A 24,474-nucleotide genomic window follows, 5' to 3' on the forward strand; every position below is an offset into this window, starting at 1 on the left:
TTACGCTTCGTAGAAGGTTTGTTAACGCTTCTATTACTCTCCCTTTACATTCGACTTACGCTCTTACTCTCCCTTTACATTCAACTTACGCTCCGATTTTACATTTTCACCAGGGGATGGGCGAAATCCCGACGGTCCCCACGGAGAACGGCTGGTTGATGAGGGTATCCAGAAAACACGAATGTAGGAACGTGAAATGTGCAATACTTTTTATTCGCTCAACGACCAACTGAGTACAAGCGTCCGTTAAGTCCGTTTTAGGCTAGGTTCGGAGAAACGTTATGTCACGTTATTAGCGCTAAAAGTATCATTCTATTTTTGTTACTCAGTGAATGTCAAAGAAAGATAGAGCACTCTGACAGCGCCAAAAGCGTGCTCTTCCGAACCTAACCTTACTCGAGGGTCGGCTACGCCAATGACCCCACAGCTCTACCCCCGTGCGGGGCAGCCACACGCTCATGCTCGCAATCGTTTCCTAGTTCTCTTTTGTGGCTAGTCCCTACATTGACAGCTAGTACCATCTATGGGCAAATTCCGGTTTCATATTTACAGACTACATATACGAAAAGATAATCTAAAACTAAAAATATTGATTTATATTTTTTAAATAATAAATATTTAATACAAAAGTTATTTCTTTTAATACCTATATATTTTAGTTTGCTTATAATAATAATCTTTTGTTATAGATATATTCATTAAAATAAAATATATTTTCCTTTTTTATTTAATATAATTATAATAAAAATATTTTCATGTAAAAACTGATATTTTAATCAGATCTCTATGAAAATTGGATCTATAAATATATCGGATCTATAAAAATATTAATTAATTTGTAATTTATTATTTTGAAATTTTATTCTAATATTTTTCTTAAATCTTTTATTTACGTATATTAGTAATATCTTTAATTTAAACTAATTCGGCAAGTATCTTTAAAAAAAATCTTAAAAAATTGTAAAGAACTTACCCTGGTGAGGGGAGGGAGGAGAGGTAATATAATTTTATAATAAATTTTTTACACTTTTTAAATAATATACTTACATCATTATTAAATTTGATAATTCGAACTAATTTGAGATATTATTTCAAGTTTTGGTTTACTATTATATTTTACGACATTAATAAGATAATTAAACGACATTAATAAGAATCAAGATGTAATTTTTCGAAAAATGCTACTTGTATTATTCATATATCGGTCTAATTATTAGCTTATTATATACTAATAAATTATTAATTTAGTGAAACTGTGTGTGTGTGCTTTTTTGGTACTTCCAAGTTTGCGCTGTAAACGGTAAATAATTAATCATTTCAATCATTTCAATTATAACGAATAAATTATTCCGCGTGATTATGGGGCTCGGGAATCTCCGATAATCTCCATTTGTCGAGGTCTCGTCATCTCTCTCGCGGATTGAATATACCGCGTCTATTGCTCCTCTCCCTCCCGCTCCTGTCGGAGATATCGCGATTGAAACAGATGGCGGGAGTGCGCTCGGCCTTCCTCGATTCTCTGTGGCTCTGTGGTTGATGTGGTTCTCTCATTTTCCTGGACTGCACCGATCGACTTGCACGAACGTATTCGTAGTGTTACGATACGACTTCCTCGAACGTTCGACGTCATGCTGAGACCCGTGCTACTGCTGTGCTGGGCCGCGACTATTGTGTCAGGTAGGATCCGCGACGCTGGCTTTCAGGCAGCTGGCCTCGCCAGGAACGTATTACCACGACGTCGGCGAGACGTCCTATCATCGTCATCGTCATCGTCGCCGTCGTCGTTGGTGACTCGATGTTGATTTCGTCACTGTCGCGATGACGAGAGGAAAGGGGAAGGGTAGACGAAAAGAAAGCTCTCGCGACCCCCAGAGTCGCGCTCGCTGCCGCGATTCGGAAATCAATTGCGCATTCCGATATTCCGAATCGGCCGGAAGCGCCATGATGAGGCGGGGATCGTTGGCATCTTTCGTAAACTGTTGAGAATCTTTTGTCACGACGGTCGTGACTCTTAATGCCCGTAGAGTCACGAGTTTTGATCAACGAGCGACTCGATGACGCGGACGATCGTTATTTTCAAAACGAAACGGTCGGTCGGCGTACGCGCGAGATATAACGTCCGCGCGTCGCGTCATTCCGCGAGTAAGAGGATACCAGAGACCGTGTACTATGTTATGCGATAAGGATTATCGCATGTTTAAGGGGGGAGGGAAAAAGTCCGCGTCGTGGACCTCGGAATCTATCACGACGACGCCGCTACTAAATCCATCTCGCCGCGCGAATTCGAAAGTAATTTCGAAAGTATCGTACGATGAATAATTGCCGCCAGATTTATCTTTATTTTTCTTTTGTTGAACTTTGCCCTCCTTTGTTCAGCGAGTCTTTTCTTTCGCGCGGTTTGTGGCGGAAACCGGATAGGTGACATGAATAATACAAATGTATACAAAGATGCTTCACAGATGTTTTAATGGTATATATTCAAAATTATATCAGACACCTGCATATTTTCTAACCTAAAGGATTGGGTCTCTGCTTTAAAAGTGTAAGATATAATGGATTATTTTTACATAGAAATTTCATCTTTTCTTAAGACTTTTTGCCTAGAAGACCCATGCAAAACACTCTAAGAGCCTCGGAAGTGAATCACTCTGAATAAATGGATTTAATCATGTATGTGTAATTTTAACAGCTGGTGGCCAGAAGAGTAACATCAGTAATCAAACTGTGCCTGCCAACCCCGTCGACTACAATGCAGCTACAATTTCTTCAACAGCTTTGCCTGAATTAAACACTAAAGAAACGAAGTTAAGCTTGATATCTGACAATATCTCGAACAAGGATGATGCCACGGAACCATCTTCAAATCATCCTTTATCAACTATATCTTCGAACGATCAACCCCCACCGACTAAGACTACAATTCCAATTACAAGTACTACAACGCTTGCACCTACGTCCACAACATCTGCACCTATGTCTACTACACCAGTGCCAACACCGCTTCCTCCACCAGATACCGGAAAATGGTCATTGAAGGAAAATAATACATTATGCGTTATTGTTCAAATGGCTGTGCAACTCAATGTTTCCTATATCAAAGCTGATAATACGGTAAGTACAGGGGAAACAGTTTACATTATTATATCCGAATATCGTATAAAAATTTTATTACAATTTGGCATAAATATTATAAAGTTTTTTCAATTTAAATTATGTGAAATTTTAACTTGTTAATAGTGGCAATAAATAGGCTTTAGACTCTAGAGCATCAGTAAATTAAGTAGTGCACAACTGTTTTTTCAAAAAATATTAATTTTGAAGTTTTTTTTTGTAAAAAACTTTCAAAGTTAATTGCAACATTACAAAAACGTTGCAAAATGTTGCAACACTATGACAATGGTAAAATATTCTGACAATATTTCAGTTGCCACTACGTTAACATATTTTGGCATATGTAACTCCTAGAAACATGTCCTTGAATAATTTATAAGTCCCTGAAATAATTTTGATGGTCAAAATCCAAAACATATCTTATGTTTTCATCTTTAAACTCAATTTTAGACTTTGCCTCTTTAAGGAATTATTTCATTAATTATTAATTTTTTACGAAAAGTAAAACTCAGTTGTATTCATCTGGTAACAGTAACGCGTTTGTTCACAAATGAAGCATAGAGAATATTTTTTTAGAATATTTTTGAAATCTTACTGTACGCAAAACATTACTGATGTAATATTGTAAAAAAATCTTTGCAATATTGTTTTGTATAGGTCTTTTGCAAGCCTTAGTACGGTTATTGTCTTGTTTATTTTCTTACTGACTTCTTTGGAAATCTTTGCAGTCTATTATCATAATTACATTCATATGTGTTAAAATTCAGCTGCACCCAAATCATATTATCAATTTTGTTTTATTTGTAGACGAGTCACAAAGCACTGGATGTACCAGCATCAAATAACGATACCAGTGCAATAGGAAAGTGTGGCAAGACTGAGCAGAACATGACGTTGTCGTGGAAATCACAGAACAACACCTGGAATAATTTTACGATCCACTTTGTGAAGAATGAGACGGAGAAATATTATTCTCTTCATCACTTTGAAATCTCCCTGGCAGCCGCGGAATTCCCGAATGCTAAGTCAAGTATGTGTTTATCTCGCCTACAAATTAAATTGCACTTCGATCTTGAATTTTTCCTTTAGGAGAAAAATTTTTATTCCCCTTTAGATAAGACGGTGACTCTGGTACATGTGGCACCGTCTTTCAAGACTGGATTGAGTAACTCGTACAGATGTATAAAGGAACAGCATTTGGACTTGACCCAGGAGGGTAAAAATGTGACCGTAGGGCTTCTGAAAGTATCCCATTTGCAGTTCCAAGCTTTCCGTGGTGATAACTCGACTATTTTCGGTCTAGGTGCGTATCCGACTACTTTATCTTATCGCTTTGTAATATGATATACTTTTTATACATCGGTATATTATGCCTACAAAACTACCCTTTTATCTTTTGTTATAGCCAAGGACTGTTCATTTGACACGCCCGACATTGTTCCCATAACTGTGGGTTGTGCACTGGCAGGCTTGGTAGTAATCGTATTGATCGCATACCTCGTTGGCCGCAGACGAACTCAGGTCCGCGGTTATCTTAGCATGTAAGCCAAATTTCCGCGTGAGGTTTCCTCTCCTCTCCTTTTTCCTTCTCCTATTTTTTTTTAATCGTTAAACTGATATATATATTTTTTTTAATGCGATTCTCCGTTTTAACGGACTCGATCTTATTGAGAGTCTATGTAGCTGTACTTTGTGTTCTATAGCCATGAAGGCTGTGACACATGTTAAGAAGGAAAACAAAAATATAGTTTATACGTTTGTAAAGTTATCGCGTCCGGAATATATTAGAAAAAGAAAAAATGATATACGTATTGCAAGGCGATTTAAAGCGATACATGGGTGATAATTTCGAAGCAGCGTGCTCCATTTTATAAGGGCAAATACTCTCTAATAAATATAAATTTAACATAGTTAAATCGCGAGATCTGCATCGATATATGTACGTTCTACTTTAAACTGGCAACGAGAAACTTTTTTTTTCCCCCCACAAACGCTGCAGCACGGAATGAAAGATCAAGGAAAAAAATTCCGCTATATATATATGTAGAGTGTATTAAAGTTACACGTCAGATATCCGTGCGTTGAATTCACAGCCTCTTTTAACGGAATACGTTAATAACGCGAAGTTTTCCTTATCCATTTTTCTTTTGTTTTTTTTTTAAGGAATAATTTTCCCAACTTTGATTAATGCGATACAATACTTTATACATACATACTTAATACATACGTCGATATATGTTTCCGTTACATTCGTATTCGAATTCTTTTTATTAAACTGCACTGTGAAGTAATAGCAGTTGTTTATGTAGCCCTAGGTATGCGTGTATGAGTGTATCAGAAATAGTATGAAGGAGCACGAGCTTCACTCGTTAACGTTAAGAGTTGACTTTGGCTAAGCATTAAACTAAACACTACGAATTAGACACTACAAATAGTGCAATTTTTTAGATGTAAAAATGAATTATTATCTTACATCAAATGGAATAAAGTAACACGTAACATCAAAACGATAGCTCAATTAAATATAATGCGCAAAATTTTGGAAAAATTTTGTTCCCCCAACGTTTGTCCCATTTAATATAAACTATAAAGTCTCGTGAAAGAAAATATATACTACCACTTTGTAGAGTGAAGCACTAACGATTTCCAATGCAGGAATCTGTTTCACGCATTTACGCCAATCTTTTTGGCAACGATTATACGTTTTTTCCTTCGATTAAAGATGTGAAAAGCGAAAAATTTGACTCCATTAACTTTAATAATAAAAAATTTTATTTTACATCTTTACCATAAAAAAAAATATTACGTGATCTCTACCCTGTTCGAAGGTCTCGAAATGATATTTTATCTAACGTAAGGTAGTGTGCGAGGGTAAACTTGGTGTTTGTGTTTAAAAGAAAGCAAATGGGATTTCGGAATTTAACAGGAGTGTGTGCACCGTGCTGCTTCATAAGTACTATATTACGACAAGACTGAACGACGAGTAGTGAGATGAGAAAGTGGAGGGCATAAAGTAAATTAAAAAAGAACAAAGTAATTGAATATAGCGCTGTACATAAAAAAGTAGTAATACTACTTTTGGATTACGAATATGTATTGCAGCTAGGAGCAAGATCTACATTATCAACAATAAAATAAAATAAATAATTTCAAGGATATCTGGCGTTTTTCATTTGAGCCACATTTTTCAAATTTCCCAGTCCTTGATTTCCTTTTAATAAGTTATAAATTATAGTTATTGGATTGCCTAATTTATGAAAATATAGATTCAATTAAATTATGAAAATAATAGACTAAATAGATGATACTTTGAATAATAGGGTATGTATACAATGTTGCCAGGATTTTCTAAATTTGAGTTTTGTTATATTTTAGCATTTTGTGAGAAGGAAAGAAAGTTCATAGAAATTTTTAGGAGAGAATATAAAAGTCCGCAATATTTGTTAGGAATTATATTTATCTATAATATATTAATTTTTTATTACATTTATTATAAGTATGATCTAACAATACTGATGTAACGAGATCTACGTGATCAGTCGCTTCCGCAATTAAATACGAAATATCAGTACAGTGTTATGTCACTATGCAAGTGACACATGTAAACACGAGGTCTTTTAAATTTTTTCAACGATTTATCTTCGCTCTTTTTTTCACGTTGAAGAGGAAAAAAAGAGAAAAGATAATCTGTACCGAAAGTTTAGAGAATAGAACAGATCTGTATGGTCGTGTATTACTTCTCGCTGCTTCGTACGCAGATACAGCAGCGACTCCAGATTAGCCAATATGGCATGAGCGTGACAAGTCAGCGGGCCTAAAATGTAAACAATATGACATGTAAATCGTATCAGCGAACACGTAACAGACGGGTAACGGAGACATGTACACGTTGCTGCACGGTCTGTATAAGTACCTGGTGCAAAAGGACGAGTACTTCATATTGATCCTGGGCCTCGACAATGCGGGGAAAACGGTAAGGTGACCTAGAGCAGTTTGCGAGGTTATGGACGCGCGAGAAACTACAATCGCCAATTGTTTGTTTATAGACTTACCTGGAGGCGGCAAAAACGAAGTTCACGAAGAATTACAAGGGTATGAATCCAAGCAAGATTACAACCACCGTGGGTTTGAACATCGGCAAGATCGACATCGCCGGGGTGTCCTTTAACTTCTGGGATCTTGGCGGCCAGGAGGAGCTTCAATCCTTGTGGGACAAAGTAATTGATACGTGGCTCAAGAAAATTAATACTCGCGTATTGTTGTCCCGTGGCTACTGTCTCACGTATTTTTCCTTCTTTATATTTCTTTCCTCATATTTCTTGGTCTTTTACTTGTGGAGTTATATAATGTTTCTCGTTCTATTAACAAACGGCATGTAAGAGACAATTAAGGCAATTCTACAATTGCATAAACATAGTTGTAAACATAAGATTGTAAGAAATCAACTAATCACAGTCGATTATTCTTTGATTACTAAAGAAATAATTATTTGTGATTGGTCAGTTTTTTGCAATTTTACATTTACCACTACGTTTATGCAATTGTAGAATGGCCTTTAGATGGTTTTGTTTACACACACATATTGTTTCGTATTTACAGTATTATGCGGAATCTCACGCTGTGATTTACATCGTCGATTCGTCCGACCGTGATAGAATACCAGATTCCAAAGAAACTTTTGGTAAGACATACTCTCCAATGATATTTGACATTGTTAAATCAAATAAGCTGTACAATTAGTTAATCCTGAAGCGTTACTTATATTTTTTTTATTCTAAGTTAAAATTTATCAACATAATTAAAACTTTTTTACACTTCAGAGTTTTTGTTATACTTTTTTCCACTTTGTAGATTGTAATGTTAGAATAGCTGAATTAATACTATTTTAGTGTGAAACAAAATCTTATTTTAATTATCAAAATTTTAATAACAAAAACTGTACCAAACTCAAATTAGCACTTGGATGAAAATTTATCCACAGTAGTACTCTAAGGTTAATCAAACTTGTTATATGCAAATGTAAATAAAGAAAGATAATGATGCAAGCTAAGTAAGAAGATTGAAACCGTAAAAATATATTTACTCTCAAATAGATGAATAAAGAATAATAAAGATATAATTATTATTTAAATTAAAAATGTACACAATAAAAGAACAAATTTGCAATTGCAAATAAAATAACATTATGAAAAACATTAATATTTCAATGTATTTTTCAATAAAATTATTCCACTTTTATTTTTTATCTCATTAAAATTAAAAATTTTTATTTTTGGCACATTAATGAGGCACACATTGCGCGAATGATAAAAATAGATATATCGGACATTCCTTTTATTTTTAGATAAGGTGATATCATCTGAACATCTAACTGGTGTACCATTATTGGTGTTGGCAAATAAACAGGACGTACCTGACTGTATGGGTGTCAGAGAAGTGAAACCAATATTCAATCAAAGTGCACACTTAATCGGCAGAAGGGATTGCATGGTAATGCCTGTTTCAGCCCTTAATGGGTAAGCAAAACTGACTCTTTGCTTCGCTGATTTATATTATGTACAAAAGTTTAAAAAAATTGTTTTCTTGATAAAAAAATGACACAAATCAAAAATTAACATTTAATAATATAAAAAAGTCGATCTTAAAGGTCAATATGTTTTTATGGAAAAATACATTTGTAACTTATTAGAAAAGTGTTACAATTCTGATAAGAGATGAAAGTTATACTAAAATTTTGCAATGTTCAAATTTTGTGTTTATTACATAAAATAACGATTTATAATTTGAAAAAGAGATGGAGTGGACGAGGGCATACACTGGCTAGTGGATTGCGTCAAGAGAAACAGTGATATACGGCCGCCTCGCAATCAGGATGACAATTCCTTATCTTAACTGTGACACATTCCTACTTTTTGGTAAATAATAATAATTATATATATATATATATATATATATATATATATATATATATACATACAATACTGCGATATATATTAACACACTGTACATATATGTATTCATATCGCATGTGTGTACAGTGTTTCTATGAATAAAGAATCTTTTTTTTAATCAAATGCACATTACTTATCTCCCTTTAGATATGTAAACAAAAGACTACGTGTTAAAATTTGCAATAGATGGACATGTAAGTCCATTAAGTATTTCAATGCACTGTTGTAAAAAAAAGATTGATACTATCAGATCTTGTTAGGATCTGGATTTGTGTGAGTGCGAACGCCTGATATCAAAGTAGTCACCGAGAGATAAGAGATAAATGCCCACACCTTGTCTCAGTATTCTATTATGTTAGTGATAAAGAGCGTACAAGACTGATCGCGCAACCTGTTACCCCGTTTGATATATAGACCGTGATTTTTGTGCGGTGCCAACGTCTTTTTTTGGCGCAGCCAAAGCCTTCCTTGTTTGACATTATCGCACACAATGTGGCCTTACTACGACGCCGACGAGTGGAGCGTTTTGCCGCCGGAACTTAATAGGAGGTGATTTATTCAGTTTGTAAAGTAGCAGATGGGGGCGTTTATCGCTCCCAAGTGCGTCATACGGCTGTATCTTTTTTTCGAAGGTTAATTAGTATTCTACGGAGCAGCACGAGAGATCGGACCAGCTAGCTTACAGCTTGTACATTTTGAAGCGCCAAATGTGGCTGTGCCAAATTTCGAAGTTTTACTTCCCTCATACAATGATTGATCGCGTGCAACTGGTAGCCATGTTTAGCGCTTAGAAATATGAAAACTACTGTATATACAAACACCGCTATAAATCTGTCATTCTTTATCAGGTTGCTAATTAAGCTAATACCCTGTGCCATCTCATTGCAGCATGTCCTACGCGCTTGAACCTGTGAGAAAGCAATAGTCAGTCGTGCAATGACACTTGTCTCGAGCGAAACTTGTGGCTTTCGATGACTCAAACAACAAATGCATTATCTTATCGCGTGACAGACGGAAGTAAAAATCTTTCTTGATTTCGGGAGTATCGGCGGTAATTTTGATGAGTCGAAATCACGAGATCTCCACAACTGAAAATTAAGGATGTCTTACGTCTCAAAAGTTTGACTGTTAAAAAAAAATTTTTTTTTTCTTATGTATAAAAATATTTTTTACAATCTCAACTTGTTCCTGGACGAGAAAAGAGATAAGCAATTGTTTGTTTAGCATTCATAAATTATATGATGCATCACTGTCATCACTTCGTGTTAGTTCTGTTTCTATATTAAAATATCTTTAAGAAATTATTTCTTTGTAAAAGATTACTACAATTTAAAAAGGAATTATCATCTTCAAATTGTTTAATTAATTAAAATTTGAAAGAAATAAAAAGTAGACGTTTTTTTATGACTAACAAAAACGAACCTATACTTTTAATAAAAGTAAAAAAAAGATAAATCTTTTGATTAAATTTTTTAATTTCACAAATTGTATAATAGAACAGGTGTCATTTTTATCATATATAATTTAATACGTGACTTATATAGAAATTCAGAGGAGTGGAATAATAAGAAAAAAGCAGATTCGGCGTGGAGAAGGAAATTTTCCAAAGAATTTAATTGTAAATTCGAAAAAATTAAATTTAAATATTTGATGAAGATTTGATCTTTACTTATAACTTAATGTCCAATTTTTTCGTTTCACGACTCTTTTGTAATCAAATAAAAATTTGAAGATGTTAATTCTTTTTTAAGGATATATATGTGTCACATAGCATTATCAAATGTATAAAAAATTTCATATAGTGTTCTATTATTAAATGTAAAATTCATAATTCTCTTATTGAATTAGATTATTTCATTTTTAGTTTCTTCTTGATTCTTAAGTAAAATAGTTTTTTGTAATACTTATTTGTAAATTTGAAAGTAGCATTACGAATTAAATCAAAGTTTTTGCATATATTGATATAATTTTAATAAATATTCGTGCAAAAAATTAAATTTATGAATTGCCAATTGCAAAAGTTAGAAACCAATCATCCCAAGTTAATCTTTTAATAATTTTAATTAAAAAATTATTTAATTATTCATATAAAGTATTATATTTTATATACATTATAATTTGTAGGAAATGAACAAAGACAACAAAATAATACAATCAATTTTATGATAAATTTAAGTTTTTCAATTGATCATATTTGCATATTTTTTTATCTATTCGGTCAAACTAATCGGAGATGATCTTAAACCTATAAAGTTTGCAATTTTTTTAGTTTTAATGACTTTTAGCTGTTGTTATAATCAATACATCTTTAATCTCGCTCTCAGAATTATCTCTCTTAGTATAGGAGGATCAACCTTATTGAGAGCCTGGAGAAGATCTTAATCGCTCTCGTGGCATTCGAATCTCGCGCTTGCGGTGCGCAGTGCTGCCACGTTCACGCCGTTCCTCCACTCGCAGCGACTGTCGCGCGGATTTTTCGTCATCCTCGCGCGAGGTCGAGTGTGCGTGAGGTTAGGATTCGTCGCTGGCTACTTGACGCGATCGTGAGTGTCTTCGTTCCAAGAAAAGTTCCCCGTAACGCGACGTCGCTGACAACGTCGACGACGGCCATCTTTGAGTCTTCCCATCAGGACAGGCGAAATTCCGCGCGATCTGTCGTCGACGAGGCTGACAGGCTAGAGAGAGGGGAAAAGGCAAGGGAGACAGTGAGAGAGAGTGAGAGAGTGAAAGGGCGAGTGGGAAAGAAAAAGAGCGAAAGAGAAGGAGCACGTCGTTAGACGGCTCTCGGCATCGCGCGCGGGCGGACAGCGAGCCAGGGTGTCAGCGCGCGTGTGGTCCGTGTGGTTGACGACCGTGTGGGTAGATTTGGCGCAAGCGGGGCTATATTCATGGGGCTCGCGGCCGCCGCGTATTAGCGAGCGGTCTCCGCCTTCACGGGACTCTACGGTGCCGCTACCACGGTACGTAGGTAGTAGCCGAAATCGTCGCTGTACCGTCGTCTCCTGGAGCAGGCCTCTTTCCGCAAAGATTGAGAGACCACACGGGGATAGACTGACGACGACCAGGTTGGCGTTTCGGGGGGACACCTCGGGTACGTTCACCGCGACGACGGTAGGAGCGTGAGGGCGCACGGCTCGCGGCGACGACTTCGCGGCAGTCGCTGGAACTCTCTCTATCTCCCTCATCACCTCCGGCTACCCCGGTCGTCGTCTCGTCACCCGCTGTGATGTAAACACGCGCGCGGAGCGCGACAAAGCGCGCGTTTGCTCGCGTTTCGAGGCACAACTCCTCGACGTGAGAATCTCTATTCTTGACCCGTGTGTAAATCCGTCCATGTCCTCGTGCGACGACGTACACGTCACGCAGGAAGTCGTTGGCTTCCGTCGCGAGACAGAGTGGCTGGAGATCCCCGTCCGCGACGACGTTCACGGCGGACTTCCGCTCGCTCGCTCGCCGTTTGACAGGTGCGAGCTAACCCCCCCCCTCCCCCCTCGCTCGGGGGGATTCTACCTCGCGGCCTCGCTTTTTTTTTCTTTTATCTTTTTATAGTCAGCCGTGTCTCGCAACACCTCACCGTGGCCGAGATTCTAGCGAGCGCGCGAGCGGGTGACATCACGTCACACGCTCATTCGCTCGTTAAATCACCGTCGTACTCCGCGCGCGATGCACTCTGAGGCCGGTACGTTTCCCCCGCCTGCCTGCCCGCCGCGATTAGCACCTGATGTGTGACCGCGTGGTCCTCGTGCAAAACGCCTCACGAATATGTCCTATTTCAAAAAGGCGCTCCGGAGCTCCGCTCCCTTGCGTTTCTATCGTCCGTCAGATTGTGCTCACATTTAATTGAGTGTACGTACACACAATTGCGCGCTGATCGTGGTACACAGCTGTCGGTCATTGGGGACCTCATGAGCTCTCAATTGAGGTAACACCCCTGGTGGTGTTAACGTCTTTCTTCTTCTGATGTCCACTGTATCAATGTAGATTAAGCTTTAATCTCGAATCAACTTGCTCCTCGTCACTTTCATTAATTCTTAAAATTAGAAGACGATAAAGAACACGTTGAGCGAGATTAAAGTTAATCAGCGTTGGCAGAAATGGACTACAGATTAAGTTTTTTCTTTCAGAATGATTGTACGATTATAACGTGTTTTCGTAGGGAATTCGATTTTATAAGATTTATCAGTGTTTCATCTCTATTCTTTTAATCATAATTAAAGATAATTACAATCGTGCATTTATATGTTAATTTTATGAAGTATTTGATTATATCTTGATAGGAATGTATCTTTATATATCTTTCAAGTAATCAAGAATTTCAAATAAGGGATATTTTGTAAAGGTGGTGTGCAAAGTGAATTGTCTAGAGTTGCAAAGTTTCTTTATGAAATGGGACAGAGAGCGTTAAGCCTGTTTGGACCAGTGCAACCTAATTTTGTCTTTTTTTAATTCTTAGAACTAGAAAAAAGATGGAAAGTAAGTTAAACCAAGTTTAAAGTTGAGCTGCATTGGCACAAATAGGACTTTAAACATGTAGAAGACTGAAATATGAAACCTAAATAACATTCTCAAGTTACAACACCAGAGACCAACCTATTGAAATATACACTAGCGTTTAAAGTATTTGCCCACTCCAATTATCGGATTATATATTTTCATTTATATATCTAAATTCCATTCTAATATTTATTTTCACTAATGTAGATTTATCTCGGTCAATTTAATTTAATTTACCTTTGATCTCTTTCTAGTTCTAAAAATTGGAAAAGGATAAAGAGTAAATTAAACCAAGATTAATCTACATTGGTAGAAATAGAGACATTTCTTCTACATTCTTTATATGTATGAATATAAAGTTTTGAACAATTAAGATTATTATTGGGCATGTAGAACATTAGAAAGAAAATTTCTATTATTTGATTGAGAAAGTGGGTCAACACTTTGAAGCGACGGTGTACACCGTTTTGATTTAGATTGACATAATCTATTAACATTGTATAGTAAACTAACATGTCCTATAATATTGTTGTCGTCCTGTGTGTCCACTATAGGAGGATAGCAGAGTTCGTGTTTTGTACTCGTCCGGACTTGATTTTCGTTGTGAAGTTTGTGGCGTAGGTTCAGAAGTCAAGTCGAAGAACAATGAATGCCTCAGAACATGGGTAATGCATAAACATACAGTCTCGCTCGTATATATGTACTTAGGATAATTTTGTTCTCGCACGGGCAGGTGTAAGACAATGAGAAAAGAACCGTTTGTGTTATTTTCGCCTCATTGACATTGTTATAAACATTGAAGGATTTGCAATAAGATGTTTCACATCCTCATTTCCATCAATGTAGATTAACTTTAATTTCAATTTAACTTACTTTCTATTCTTTCCTAGTTTAAAAAAATTAAAGTTAATCTATGTTGATAGGAACAAACTTTAATTTATTCTTTTTATTGATTACGAAATATTTGTCTATTAATACAATTGCTAATTGTAATTTACTGCAAAGATGTGGCTTTTATTCTCATATTTTATATTGCGAGGGATATGAAATTGCACTAGGAGTTAGCCGATCTAATACAAGTGTCATTGCACGATAAGTAGATTCGGCAGATAGGAGTGCTTAGATCATAAACTGCATGGGTGTGTACTTTTTCAGGTTTAACCCAGCCTTTAACATGGCCTCCATAAAGCAGGCTTTCAATGAGGCTGTGGAGAGAGGTAGGTGTACTGTTAATTTGATTGACTCACAATGGCTATAATAGCTAATCATTGGAACATCTGATTCTGTATGTTTGCTATCTCTTGATAGCAGATTCTTTCACACGTTGAAAATCGACTAGATTGTTTTGCCAAATTAGAAGTTTTATTCTTGCATTTTATTTATACGATGGAATTAATTTATAGTAATGGGATTCAGTCCATATCTTTTTCAAAATTTATGTGTTACATAAATTATTTATAAAGTTATTTGCATGCGGAATCAGCGGTTGCCAAAGATAGTGCAAATTTATACTGATAACTTTTTCACACTTTGAAAGTCTCGACAGTTAGGATGCCTGCGCCAACACGGCTGAGGGATCTGATTAGACAAATACGAGCCGCACGAACGGCAGCGGAAGAGAGGACGGTCGTGAACAAGGAGTGCGCGTACATTCGCTCAACATTTAGGGAAGAGGATAGCGTGTGGAGATGTCGTAACATCGCCAAGCTACTGTATATTCATATGCTGGGGTTTGTATCAAAGTGTCAATTATTTATTCGATATTATCGAGAGGATAAGTTTACAAGAAAAATATGTTAATGTTAATTTCAGATATCCAGCGCATTTTGGTCAATTGGAGTGTCTGAAGCTTATTGCTTCGCCTAGATTTACCGACAAACGAATCGGTTACTTGGGGGCCATGCTGTTGCTAGACGAGCGGCAGGACGTACATCTCCTAATTACGAATTGTTTAAAGAAGTAATTATTGCTCTATTTTGAATACCAATATTTTGAATACTCTAGTGTTTATTTCTATCAATATAGATTAACTTTAATTTTGGTTTAACTTATTAATCTTTTTCTAGTTATAAAAATTTGAAAAGAAAAAAAATAAGTCAAATTAAGATTAATTCAAAGTTAATACAAGAAATAAGAAAAGTATCATTTTTTAATTAAGGTTCTCGGTGCCTAATAATTTTTGAATTTATAATTTCCAATTAAATTGCGCGCCGTATATTCGTCTTGAAACAAATATTTACATGGAATCAGAATAATTAATTCACAAATTAAATCAATGAGCAATTTAATGCTTAACAAGCATCTATAAGATTTTCCTTCCCTGAAAATGTGTAAAGAAATTATTATGAAAAATAACACTTTAGCTAGTATCAATCTACATTGATAGAATTTGGCATAAAAGTTTTTAGCAAAGAGGTTTAACGTTTCTCTTCTGTTTTTGTTTTTGTTTTGTACAGTGACTTGAACAGTCCTACGCAGTTTGTCATTGGTCTGGCTTTGTGCACCCTCGGCGCAATTGCGTCACCGGAAATGGCGAGGGACCTGGCATCTGAGGTGGAGAGACTGATGAAGTCGCCAAATGCGTACATTCGGAAGAAAGCGGCGCTCTGCGCCTTTCGGATTATTAGACGTGTGCCGGAACTGATGGAGATGTTTCTGCCAGCCACCCGCAGCCTGATCACTGAGAAAAATCACGGTGTTCTTATTACCGGCGTCACACTTATCACAGAAATGTGCGAAAACAGCGTCGACACTCTGAATCACTTTAAAAAGGTATTATTTAAGAGATATACTTGTTCAATACATTAGCGACGTACATTAGCCTTAGAACAGGTTTCCATGCGACGCGGCTTGATGTCGTAAATCTACCCGTCCAAGTCATAGTATTGCATTACATAACCGATCGACTGTTGTATGACCTATCTCTGGTAGTATGGCCGTTGTCAACTTAGAGGTAGTAGAGAGAAACCCGCTAAAAGGAGTACCTAGTGTGTGGTAGTGGAATTATTTATTAGGAAACTTGTGTTTGCTAGGTAATCATGGTCCGTTAGCAATAGTGACGGAAAAGAATGTGGTCTTAATTTCTATACTTGTACAGACACGAAATAGTTCATCAGAAGAATATAGTTGAAATATTTAATAATGGCGTCACGTAATACGTCATAGACTATTTTTTTTGTAAATCTATAAGTATTAGGAGGAAGAAAAGTGTTTCCTTGCATTTTATATTAATACAATACAACGTTAAAATTTCAAACGCGTTTCTTTATTTACATTTGTAATATGCTTGCCTTAAATAGATTCTGAATAACTTTATTGATATAAACATGTGCGAGTTTCTCTTCTATCTTTCTTAAAAAATCTATAATAAAGCAATCATGCAATATCTTTTATGAATTTTAGCAGAATGTTTATAACATCTTCGCATTTATCACGTGAACATACGTAATAGCATTGGTTTTATCTTTCTTAGGAATGCGGCCATCGTGAGGTAATATTCCATATAAGGTTTTGTATCTTTGCATGTTTATTACTCACGGACTTCATTCTTTTCTTTGCCCGAAATAGACATTGGAAACAGATAAAATGTGAAATCAATATTATCTACTTTACTAGTCTTTTTAATAATTGAAAATATTAGGTATCATTTGTATTATATTTATACATACAAATTTTTTCACGTACATGAATTTTTTTGATAGAAGTAGTTTATATGTTTAGAGATGTTACTGTAGTAATAACAATGTAATAATTATAATTAGCATGGAAGTTCTTTACTATAATTGCATGAATTTATTTCAGCTTTGAAGAATTATAAAATGTATATAAAATTACATAAAAAATATTATTTGGGCTAAGATTCTGCTATGGTCTTTCAGCCTTTTTTCGATTTTAATTGTATTATACATTTCGCGGTCTTATCTCAATTATTGTTTTTATCTCAGCTTGTTTATAGGAATCAAATTATTTATTTTTTAAAATTGTACTTTTAATTAAATAGCTTGTTAATAAATAATTAAAAGGCTTTAATATTAATATTTAATGATATAATTTGTATCGGAGAAAATTGCTCTTATTAGTTGAAATTAGGCTCTTTCAGATATTATTTTAAGATATGTGATAAATGGATAGATAGATAAATAGATAGAGATAGATAGATGTGATAGATTTGTTTGTATTTTGTCATGTTATATGAAAAATGTATATATGTTACCCCACAATGACTCGTTCTTGTTTGTCAATATTGTTTCTTGTACAATCGTTGTTAATAGTCGAATTAAGCTGAAAGTTTACAACAAATCTTTGAAATTAAATGAAAAGATAAATGGAAAGGAATCTCATTACAGATCGTGCCAAATCTCGTAAGAATTTTAAAGAACCTGATCCTAGCTGGATACTCGCCCGAGCACGATGTATCTGGGGTGTCGGATCCATTTCTTCAAGTGAAGATACTGCGCCTTTTGCGTATTCTGGGACGCAACGACGTCGATGCGTCCGAAGCCATGAATGACATTCTTGCTCAAGTTGCTACCAACACGGAAACCAGCAAAAACGTCGGTAATACGATACTCTATGAGACAGTTCTATCGATCATGGACATCAAGTCGGAGAGTGGGCTTCGGGTTTTGGCGGTCAACATACTGGGCAGATTTTTATTGAATAACGACAAGAATATCAGATACGTGGCCTTGAACACATTATTGAAGACGGTTTACGTGGACACAAGCGCGGTGCAGAGGCATCGATCGACAATTCTAGTAAAATATTCATTTGCAAACTTCTCTTTTTTAAGATAAGAACAAAGTTATTCATTGCGATTGATATTCTCCCGGGCGTGTATTTCAGGAATGTTTGAAGGACCCAGACGTATCGATTAGGAGGCGCGCGATGGAGCTGAGTTTTGCGCTCGTGAATTCTAACAATATCAGAAACATGATGAAGGAGTTGCTCTTATTCTTGGAACGTGCCGATCCAGAATTCAAGGCTCAATGTAGCAGCAATATTGTGATGTCTGCGGAAAGATTTGCTCCGAACAAACGCTGGCACCTTGAGACACTCTTCAAAGTGCTCGTCGCGGTATGTATATTTATGGGATTACATAATGCGAGATGTACGGGCGCGAGAGTTAACAACATTCAATTTTTTTTTAATTTTTAGGCTGGTAATTATGTGCGAGATGATGTGGTGGCGTGTACGATACAATTAATTTCGGAAACGCAGCCACAGCAGGGTTATGCCGTTAGCGCGTTGTGGCATGCGTTAGAAAAAGACACGTCTGACAAGCAACCTTTGGCACAGGTTGCTACGTGGTGTATTGGTGAATATGGTGATCTTTTATTGTATGGTCCATCGTCAGAAGATGCCGAGACTCCAGTCAATGTAAGTTCAATAACTGTAATAACTATGATCTTTACATAGAGAGTTTGAAAAAAGAGAAAGACATGTTTGAACAATTTTTTTTTCTATGTTGATCATTTTTCTCGAACACTGCTTGTCATATTTTTCCTAAGTATATGTAATGAATGTGATTTAATTTCTCAATTTTTTTTATCAGTTAACAGAGGACGAAATTATCGATGTGTATCAAAGGTTACTCTGGAATCCGCAAAACACTGTGGTTACGAAGCAGTACACTTTATTGTCTCTTACCAAATTAAGCACAAGGTTCCAGAAAGGTCACGAGTTAGTATCGCTTTCAAACATCTATAACTGCCTATATAATATTTATATAAGAGATCTCTATCGCATGTAATCTCCACGTTCACGTAATGTGTTCTGTTTTACAGGAAAATTCGTCAGATTATAGATACGTTTGGTAGCAATTTGCATATCGAATTACAGCAGAGAGGTATCGAGTTCTCGCAGTTGTTCCGAAAATACGATCATCTGCGACCCGCGCTGCTCGAGAGAATGCCGCCGATGGAAACTGCGCGACCGCAGGCCAACGGTATCATAGGCATGGTAAACGGCGAACCAGAACCGGAGGATGAGAAGTCTTCGTCGATTTTGGAACAAACTACGACTACATCCGATTCAGTAAGCGCATACTACTTAATATATTTTTTTTAGTTATAAATTAATAATTTTTACAAGAAATGAGAAGTGTCAGTTTCAGTCGAAGCAGATTGAATTGTAATTAACTATAATTCATTTTTATGTAAATTATAAATGTATTATAAGCTAAGATTAATATGAAAAATGCCTAATGATGTTAAGATAAAAAATTATATAGCTACAAAAAATTTTCAGTACTCACTTTTTTCTTTTTTCTTTTTTTGTAGAGTGCACTTTTAGATTTACTTGGAACTACGGATGTAGGCGTAACGATGCCAGCGGCAACGACAAACAAAAATTCTTCACCGAGCTCGACCGCGACAACGCATAACAATGACCTGTTGGATCTGCTCGGAAGTTTAGATTTAAATACGCCTGCGCCTGTTACTCCTACGCTACCACTTCAACCGCAACCGTCGTCTGCACCGACGATGTTCAGCCCCACCAGCAATAGTAACTTCTTAGTAGATGGATTACTTAGTACCCCATCAGTGCAAAACGGTATGTCACAGGATATTAAAAAAATATATCATGAATTTATTAGTTTATAAATCATTATGATCATTATTGTTACAGAATTACCAAGCATGGTGGTATTGGACAAATCAGGGCTCAAAATAACATTTAAATTAGAAAGACCGCCCGATATTCCTGATCTGTTAATCATAAATATGTTGGCTCAAAATTCTGGAAGCACCATTTTAACTGATTTTTTGTTTCAAGCAGCAGTTCCTAGGGTTAGATACAATATAACATACATTTGCATTTATTTGTCATATGTTAAAGTAACGTATTTATCGTACATTTTCCGTTTACAGACATTCCAACTACAAATGCTATCGCCGTCGAGTACTGTCATTCCGCCAGCTGGTCAAGTAACTCAAGTGTTGAGAGTGACAAATATGAATAGAGTTAGTTTTAATATGTTTTCTCTACACACAGAAAATTTATGTTATAAATTACTTGAATTAAGTAAATATTACTTGTTTCATGAAATTATATTTCTGTAAATATCTATCACAATTTTATGATAAGCATTAAATTTATTCAGAATACAATTATTTAAAATTTCAGTAATGTAATACTTTTATGTAGTATCAATTTTATCTTTAATAATACATTTTTCTAAAACTGTGACGAGTACATTCTAAGATTATTATCAGAGAGAGGGACAGAGATAATATTTTTTAAAGATTCTTGTTAAAAACAATCTTTGACATTTACTTAAAAGAAAAAAAATTGCGTAATTCGATTGAATAATCGCTTTTCTTAGTACAATAAAATTGATTTTTCTGTGTGTACACAAAACTATTGTTTAAACTTTTTGTCTCTAATCGATGATTTCTTGTTCCCCAGTCGTCATTAAGGATGAGATTGCGTATATCATATACGGGCCCGACTGGATCAGTTTTGGAACAGACGGAAGTCAATAACTTTCCCGTTTCAACGTTACAGTGACAAGATATAATACAAAATACATTTGTACATATGCCTGCCTAAAAATAATTAATCGAATCTTGAAAGTGAGGACTGAGGAAGGAAAAGATGGAGAAATACGAGCAATTTCGTCTCTTCGTCATGAACAGTGAAACATTCAACTTGGCAAATATATCTAACAGACGTTTGTATTAATTAAGCAATTAAATCCTTGTATGCGCGGCACCGATAAGGCATGACCTAAAACTTTATAAGGGAGATTTTCTAGGTATGTCAAAAGATATAACAATTTAATTTCGCGCGCGATTTGTTCGGTATAGTCTAAGAAAACTTTTATTCGCAATGAAAAGTGAAGGTATATTAATTCTCTTCGGCGCGTGTATCAAGGCTGTCGCGGGTAATGTGATATTAACATCGCGGTCATTCAAAAATTATGTTTTTACGTTTTATTATTGTCTATCGTTCTCGCGTAGCTCGGTTATGATAAGAGAGAAAGAGTGCAAGTGCTTCGTTCTTGTGCCGCACGCGTATTGTATGTGTTACAAGGAAAAGAAGAGAGAAGAGAGATGTAAATATTTTTTCTAACCGAAACACGCGGAGAGAATTAGGGAGACACCGTACTCTCCGATTCGATTGCATTCCCGCTGTTTTACGGCTACTAATTTAGCGCGTAATTTGAAACGTAGGCTAAAAGATATAGAGAAAACGAAGAGATATAAGGAAACAAGAATGAGAGAGAGAGAGAGAGAGAGAGAGAGAGAGAGAGAGAGAGAGAGAGAAAGAGAGAGAGAAGACAACAGAAACACAGACGCATCACACGCTACTCGAGAACAACAGAACATGAGAAAACCAGAGGAGAGATCGGAGGAAAGTTTCCGTCACCGAAAGTGCTCTGTCGCTGCCCCAAAAAAGTCTATCTACGAGAAGACGCTTAACTCTCATTGTAACAAAAAAAATATATGATCTTTTTCTACCGCTGTATTTGTAAGATATCGCGAACGACTCGTGAATGTTCGTCTTGTAAATATTAGATAATCACAGTGTGACGTACAGAGGCGAGGAAATCTTTACGCGGAGAAATAGGAGAAAAAGAAACACGCGAGATGGAATTCTTTATATGTGTACATGATAGACTTGTTGATTCAATAACGCGATAATATTCATATTTCCGTCTTCGAGAGAGAAAAATATCTTTTTGGGGGGAGGGGGGAAGATGTACACACAGACACAAACATATGCACATACACACACATAACGCCTACAATGCATGGAATGTGTTACGTAGCGCGAGTACACACAGTTTCAAATTCGTATTCAGAATACAGAGTAACATTGGAGGGCTGAATTCTGATTGTCATATTGCGCGTATGTATGCATGTTGAATCTCGCATGTGCGAAAAGTTTATTATTAGAAGAAATATCTGAAGTTTTGTTAGCGGTTTAATTAGATTTTTCCGTTACGTCTGAATGATATTAATTTGTGCAAAACATCAATGATATTTCGCTATATTGTATGATTTTATTAAATTGAAGAGCGTCTCATATAAACTAGTCCAAAAAATTAAATTTTCAAGAAACAAAAAGCTTATCTTAAATGTTCATGTTGTATGAATATAACTTTTAAAAGAAAAAATTTTTTGAACTTGTTTGAGTCTCGCAGAAATTTTATATTAATTTTATATATATTTTTGCTAATTTGTTCTATTTTATTTTTTTCGTATAACATTAAAATAAGGAAGGAAATATTTGAAATGTTATTTAAAGCAACAATTTTTACAATAAACTAGTTTTATTCTTGTAAAATAACATGTGTTAAATTCATATTCCTATTTTCTATTTGATTTTTGTCAGAATAAATTGTTCACAATGTGATTTTTGTAAAAATGGACTTAATTTTTATGTATAACTCTTCAATTGATTTTAATGCAAATTACGATGTAAAGCGAAATTATAATAGTATCTTATAGCTGTGAATTTGTTTTATGAAAGTAAAAATGCAAAATTCGATGTTTCATAATTGATTTTGGGTGCTTTCACATAGCTAAAATGCTGTATAGAATTGTCGTAGTTGGAAACAGGTGGAAAGCATTGAATCGTACATTGTGTTACACAGTATCACTTGTACGTTATTGAAAAGTACTCAGTAGCTATGTCGAAATGTGTCGTGTTGTGTCGTAATAGGAAAACATACAACAACACTGTGTTACACTGTCAACTGCCGGAAAGCACCCTTTATATCTACGAACGTAGTTTAATATCGATTCAGTTCTACATCATTATTTTTACAAAAGTCGCAATATAAGAAAGGATAACTGTATATGTATATGTTGACAGTAGTCTACTTTCTAAGTTGCAGTAAACACTAACATAAAATTAATAGTAAAATAACGATGTACATGGTTTTGCTATCTAATTTTGGGATTCTAATTTTACTATTTACTATTCAATTTGAATTATTTACAGTGTCAGAAATATTATCTTTGTACATATATGTCAAATAATGAGAGAATGAAATGTACGGGAAAAAACTCATTCATTTAACGATTTTATACTTTGTTGAATTTTTCTATCTGTCGATGACGAGTAACAAATGTAAACCCTATAATAGGTATACAAGTTAGAAAGAAATAATACACCGAGAGCAATAGAATATCGGCAAAATTATATTTCTAGATATATCTATTTTCTATCTAAACTCTTTTCTATGAATTAAGTTATAAAACACGCCGTTGTACTTAATTATTTAATTCGCTCGAAGGTGGCGAAGGTGATCATAGCGTGATGCGATGTAGATGTAAATGTATGTACATACCATATATAGAATTCAAGAGCCGTTGTTCTGGCAGTTCTTTCAGTCGTACGTTTCCTTCTCTGATTTCTAACCGGGATATTTTACGTATAACTTCTTGATTATAAGTTTATGATTGATTGAGTATATAATTGTATGCATTTTAGCTCCGTCCCTTATATGTGTTGTGCAAGATATGAGTGCGCGCGCGCGCGAGGTATAGGAAATATATATAAAATAGAACAGGTAGGTGTGCGTTTTCTGAGTGGCCTTGTCCTTAAAGTCTGTGACACAGTGCGTCAGCCCTTCAGTGGGGGGAGAGGGGGAGTATTGCTCTGCCTACTTGTTCTGAATATTACATATTAGTTTTATAAACATGCTTATAAATATATAAATACATACACGAGGATATTGATTAATGATAAGAATGCTGTATATATACTTTCTAGCGAATCAAGGTGTGAAAATAAAATGTATTTTTATTCCAATCGACGTTTTTAAAAAATCCGCCTTTCATGTATTCTCGGAACATCTTCGTGAAGTCGTGAAGGAGTCACTGAATGCTAATATATATTATTTTTTTCGGTTGTAACAATTAATATTATTTTGTGTAATTTTAAACTTAGTATTAAACCAATT

General features: G+C 35.4%; 3 protein-coding genes and 1 long non-coding RNA gene across 10 annotated transcripts; 3 read left to right on the forward strand and 1 right to left on the reverse strand.

Moving 5' to 3' along the window:
* Positions 1-1,486: 1,486 nt before the first annotated feature.
* Positions 1,487-6,261, forward strand: LOC105840970 (lysosome-associated membrane glycoprotein 1). The gene is made up of 5 exons (XM_012688060.3): positions 1,487-1,677; positions 2,690-3,111; positions 3,919-4,141; positions 4,226-4,414; positions 4,517-6,261. Exons 1-5 carry the CDS (start codon positions 1,629-1,631, stop codon positions 4,654-4,656), a joined length of 1,023 nt encoding a protein of 340 aa, XP_012543514.1. The 5' UTR covers positions 1,487-1,628; the 3' UTR covers positions 4,657-6,261.
* LOC118646189 lies at positions 5,262-7,298 on the reverse strand. The gene is made up of 3 exons (XR_004963741.1): positions 7,164-7,298; positions 7,025-7,094; positions 5,262-6,925 (listed from the first exon to the last, which is right to left on the reverse strand). It is a non-coding gene; the product is annotated as an uncharacterized LOC118646189 (long non-coding RNA).
* On the forward strand, positions 6,892-14,196 carry LOC105840969 (ADP-ribosylation factor-related protein 1). 2 transcript variants are annotated; one of them, XM_036288557.1, is made up of 6 exons: positions 6,892-7,084; positions 7,158-7,328; positions 7,711-7,792; positions 8,456-8,627; positions 8,904-9,026; positions 14,111-14,196. In XM_036288557.1, the coding sequence occupies exons 1-5, from the start codon at positions 6,992-6,994 to the stop codon at positions 9,001-9,003; spliced, it is 618 nt and encodes a 205-aa protein (XP_036144450.1). In that variant the 5' UTR covers positions 6,892-6,991; the 3' UTR covers positions 9,004-9,026; positions 14,111-14,196. The 2 variants fall into 2 exon arrangements, with proteins under 2 accessions (XP_036144450.1, XP_036144451.1); XM_036288558.1 differs by lacking the exon at positions 14,111-14,196 and adding an exon at positions 9,951-10,893.
* On the forward strand, positions 9,415-24,323 carry LOC105840301 (AP-1 complex subunit gamma-1). Of its 6 annotated transcripts, none has more exons than XM_012687193.3 (15): positions 9,415-9,611; positions 14,712-14,773; positions 15,094-15,286; positions 15,369-15,515; positions 16,013-16,328; positions 17,029-17,046; positions 17,903-18,313; positions 18,402-18,632; positions 18,714-18,935; positions 19,111-19,238; positions 19,343-19,592; positions 19,838-20,111; positions 20,187-20,347; positions 20,429-20,521; positions 20,967-24,323. In XM_012687193.3, the coding sequence occupies exons 1-15, from the start codon at positions 9,553-9,555 to the stop codon at positions 21,066-21,068; spliced, it is 2,667 nt and encodes an 888-aa protein (XP_012542647.1). In that variant the 5' UTR covers positions 9,415-9,552; the 3' UTR covers positions 21,069-24,323. The 6 variants fall into 6 exon arrangements, with proteins under 6 accessions (XP_012542647.1, XP_012542648.1, XP_012542649.1 ...); XM_012687194.3 differs by having other exon boundaries at positions 15,103-15,286; XM_028190951.2 differs by lacking the exon at positions 9,415-9,611 and adding an exon at positions 14,111-14,221 and having other exon boundaries at positions 15,103-15,286.
* Positions 24,324-24,474: the final 151 nt, after the last annotated feature.

The sequence above is a fragment of the Monomorium pharaonis genome, chromosome 6 (genome assembly GCF_013373865.1).
Source record: "Monomorium pharaonis isolate MP-MQ-018 chromosome 6, ASM1337386v2, whole genome shotgun sequence".
Classification (NCBI taxonomy): Eukaryota; Metazoa; Arthropoda; class Insecta; order Hymenoptera; family Formicidae; genus Monomorium; species Monomorium pharaonis.

Excerpts from the sequence above, each read along its gene's own strand:
- LOC105840970 (XM_012688060.3), top strand. The coding sequence starts at position 1,629 with ATGCTGAGACCCGTGCTACTGCTGTGCTGGGCCGCGACTATTGTGTCA. Across the intron at positions 1,678-2,689 it reads GGCCGCGACTATTGTGTCAG|CTGGTGGCCAGAAGAGTAAC; the intron begins GTAGGATCCGCG and ends TAATTTTAACAG. Across the intron at positions 4,142-4,225 it reads ATTCCCGAATGCTAAGTCAA|ATAAGACGGTGACTCTGGTA; the intron begins GTATGTGTTTAT and ends ATTCCCCTTTAG.
- LOC105840969 (XM_036288557.1), top strand. The coding sequence starts at position 6,992 with ATGTACACGTTGCTGCACGGTCTGTATAAGTACCTGGTGCAAAAGGAC. Across the intron at positions 7,793-8,455 it reads AGATTCCAAAGAAACTTTTG|ATAAGGTGATATCATCTGAA; the intron begins GTAAGACATACT and ends TTTTATTTTTAG. Across the intron at positions 8,628-8,903 it reads CCTGTTTCAGCCCTTAATGG|AGATGGAGTGGACGAGGGCA; the intron begins GTAAGCAAAACT and ends AATTTGAAAAAG.
- LOC105840301 (XM_012687193.3), top strand. The coding sequence starts at position 9,553 with ATGTGGCCTTACTACGACGCCGACGAGTGGAGCGTTTTGCCGCCGGAA. Across the intron at positions 19,593-19,837 it reads CTACGACTACATCCGATTCA|AGTGCACTTTTAGATTTACT; the intron begins GTAAGCGCATAC and ends CTTTTTTTGTAG. Across the intron at positions 20,348-20,428 it reads TTCAAGCAGCAGTTCCTAGG|ACATTCCAACTACAAATGCT; the intron begins GTTAGATACAAT and ends TTCCGTTTACAG.